Source organism: Rhinopithecus bieti, unplaced genomic scaffold (assembly GCF_001698545.2).
Source record: "Rhinopithecus bieti isolate Rb0 unplaced genomic scaffold, ASM169854v2 scaffold_7684, whole genome shotgun sequence".
NCBI lineage: Eukaryota > Metazoa > Chordata > Mammalia > Primates > Cercopithecidae > Rhinopithecus > Rhinopithecus bieti.
Genome location: NW_016806071.1, coordinates 3,212,285 through 3,214,474, shown reverse-complemented (window position 1 = coordinate 3,214,474; position 2,190 = coordinate 3,212,285). Strand labels below are relative to the sequence as shown.

At 42.0% G+C, this 2,190-nt stretch overlaps 1 protein-coding gene across 1 annotated transcript in view; it reads left to right on the top strand.

Annotated features, from left to right (window-relative positions):
* ZYG11A (zyg-11 family member A, cell cycle regulator) overlaps positions 1-2,190 on the top strand; it is a 55,669-nt gene extending 53,479 nt beyond the window's left edge. The window contains 1 exon segment of the mRNA XM_017874589.1: positions 1,618-2,190. Within this exon segment, the coding sequence (XP_017730078.1) occupies positions 1,618-1,793 (176 nt within the window). The 3' untranslated portion in view covers positions 1,794-2,190.

The following is a 2,190-nucleotide window of genomic DNA, read 5'->3' as shown; positions in this document are numbered from 1 at the left end:
TTTTAAATTTTTTTTTTTTTTTTTTTTTTTTTTTTTTTTTTTTTTTTTTTTTGAGACAGAGTTTCACTTTTGTTGCCCAGGCTGGAGTGTAGTGGCATGATCTCAGCTCACTGCAACCTCTGCCTCCTGGGTTCAAGTGACTCTCCTGCCTCAGCCTCCTGAGTAGCTGGGATTATAGAGGCCCACTACTATGCCTGTCTACTTTTTTGTATTTTTAGTAGAGATGGGGCTTCACCATGTCGGCCAGGCTGGTCTCAAACTCCTGACCTCAGATGATTCACCCACCTCAGCCTCCCAAAGTGCTGGGATTACAGGCGTGAGCCACCGCACCCGGCCACCTGGGTCTGAATCTGCTCTTGGACTAAGTCTTTAATTTTAGTGATATATTTTTAAATGTCTGAATGTTTTATTTGCTTCTTTTTCAGATATTCCTATTTTTTTCTTCTTTAAAAGTAATTATTTTGTGGTCTTTATCTGATCTTATTATGTGTGTTATGTTGAGTGGGGGCAGTTTTGGATTGTGAAGTCAACTTTATCAGGGCTTGTTTTTCCAAGAATTCATTCTAGAATGGATTGGCGTGTCCCTGTGGCAGTTTTGTATTCGCTTCTGTGAAGTGCTCCAGAGGTTTCCCTAGGCTTGTGCTAGATTTTTTATATTAATTTCTCAGCAACATTCAGGTAGTGTAAATTCAAACCTTATTACCCACTTGGGATTGTGATCATGAGAAGATTTCTCCTCTCCTACTCTTGTATACCCCTACAGCCTCATCTACGACAGAGATGCTTCAGTATCTTATCCCTTCTCTTATCTAGCCCTTTGTGGGTCTATTTTTATGTATGGATTTTGCCTCCAACTCTGCAAGCTGAAATTTAAATGCCTCGATTACTAAGACCACCAGTTTCTTTCTGCCGCAGGCTTAGCTGCAGGTTAGCTTACACTAGCTGAAGTACTCTTTGTTTCCAGCTCCTGGAAAATTCCTTTAGTTTGTACATTGATCTGTGCATTAACATTTATGAATTATATTTTATTTAACATCTGGTGTTTTCAACATCATTTAGCTAGGATTAAAGATGTTCGGGCCAGGTGCAGTGGCCGCCTGTAATCCCAACACTTTGGGAGGCCGAGGCAGGTGGATCACCTGAGGTCAGGAGTTCAACACCAGCCTGACTAACATGGTGAAACTCATCTCTATCAAAAATACAAAAAAATTAGCCAGGTGTGGTGGCGCATGCCTATAATCTCAGCTACTTGGGAGGCTGAGGCAGGAGAATTGCTTGAGCCTGGGAGGTGGAGGTTGCAGTGAACCGAGATTACGCCACTACACTCCAGCCTGGGGAACAAGAGCAAAACTCTGTCTCAAAAAAAAAAAAAATGCTTGAAGATAGAGTTGTCTGGAAGTAAACATACCAAAATGAGCAACTGTTATCTCATACAAGCCGAGCATTATTTAAGTTTTGACGCACTGCTTTAGGATTGATTGACTCATTTTGTCTGTTAATTCCTAGACCAAAGCACTTAAACCTTTGTATTGTTTCCTCAGCAGGGTGAATGTGGTGACATGGGAATATTTAAAATGCCAGTTGTCCATGGAGTGTCTCTGCTTGATTTTCTTTCAGCCAGCAAATATTGCAAAATGTTAGTTGAAGAAGAAGGATTGCAGCTTTTGTGTGATATCCAGGAGCACAGTGAGGCAACTCCCCAAGCACAGCAGATTGCAGCCTCCATTCTGGACGACTTCAGAATGCATTTCATGAATTATCAGAGGCCCACTCTGTGTCAAATGCCCTTCTGAACCTAAGGGACTAAGAGGTCTGCACTCTTCCTCAGTGTCCGGTGTTCTGCCCTGGCAGTAATTGCACATCAGTTGTCATTGGAGTTTGTGAGTTGGCTGTCTCATTGGCCTTTGATTGTTGATTTTATATATGTTACAAAAGGTTGGATTTGTATGATAGCCATAATCCCAAGTCAGGTTGGACTCATGCTGCAGCCTTTCAGCAGCAATTTTGAAGACTCAAACTGTGGACTCTGGGAAGACCTGGGAGCTTGTGTTGGAACAGCTATGCCAGTTACTTTTCTCTAGCCCTGGACAGTTTTTTCACTTTGGGAGCTTGTCATGGGAGCGGGACCTGTTCACCTAGAAGAGAAAAGAAAGACCTACAGGGAGACTGATATTTATATTAAATTTCCTT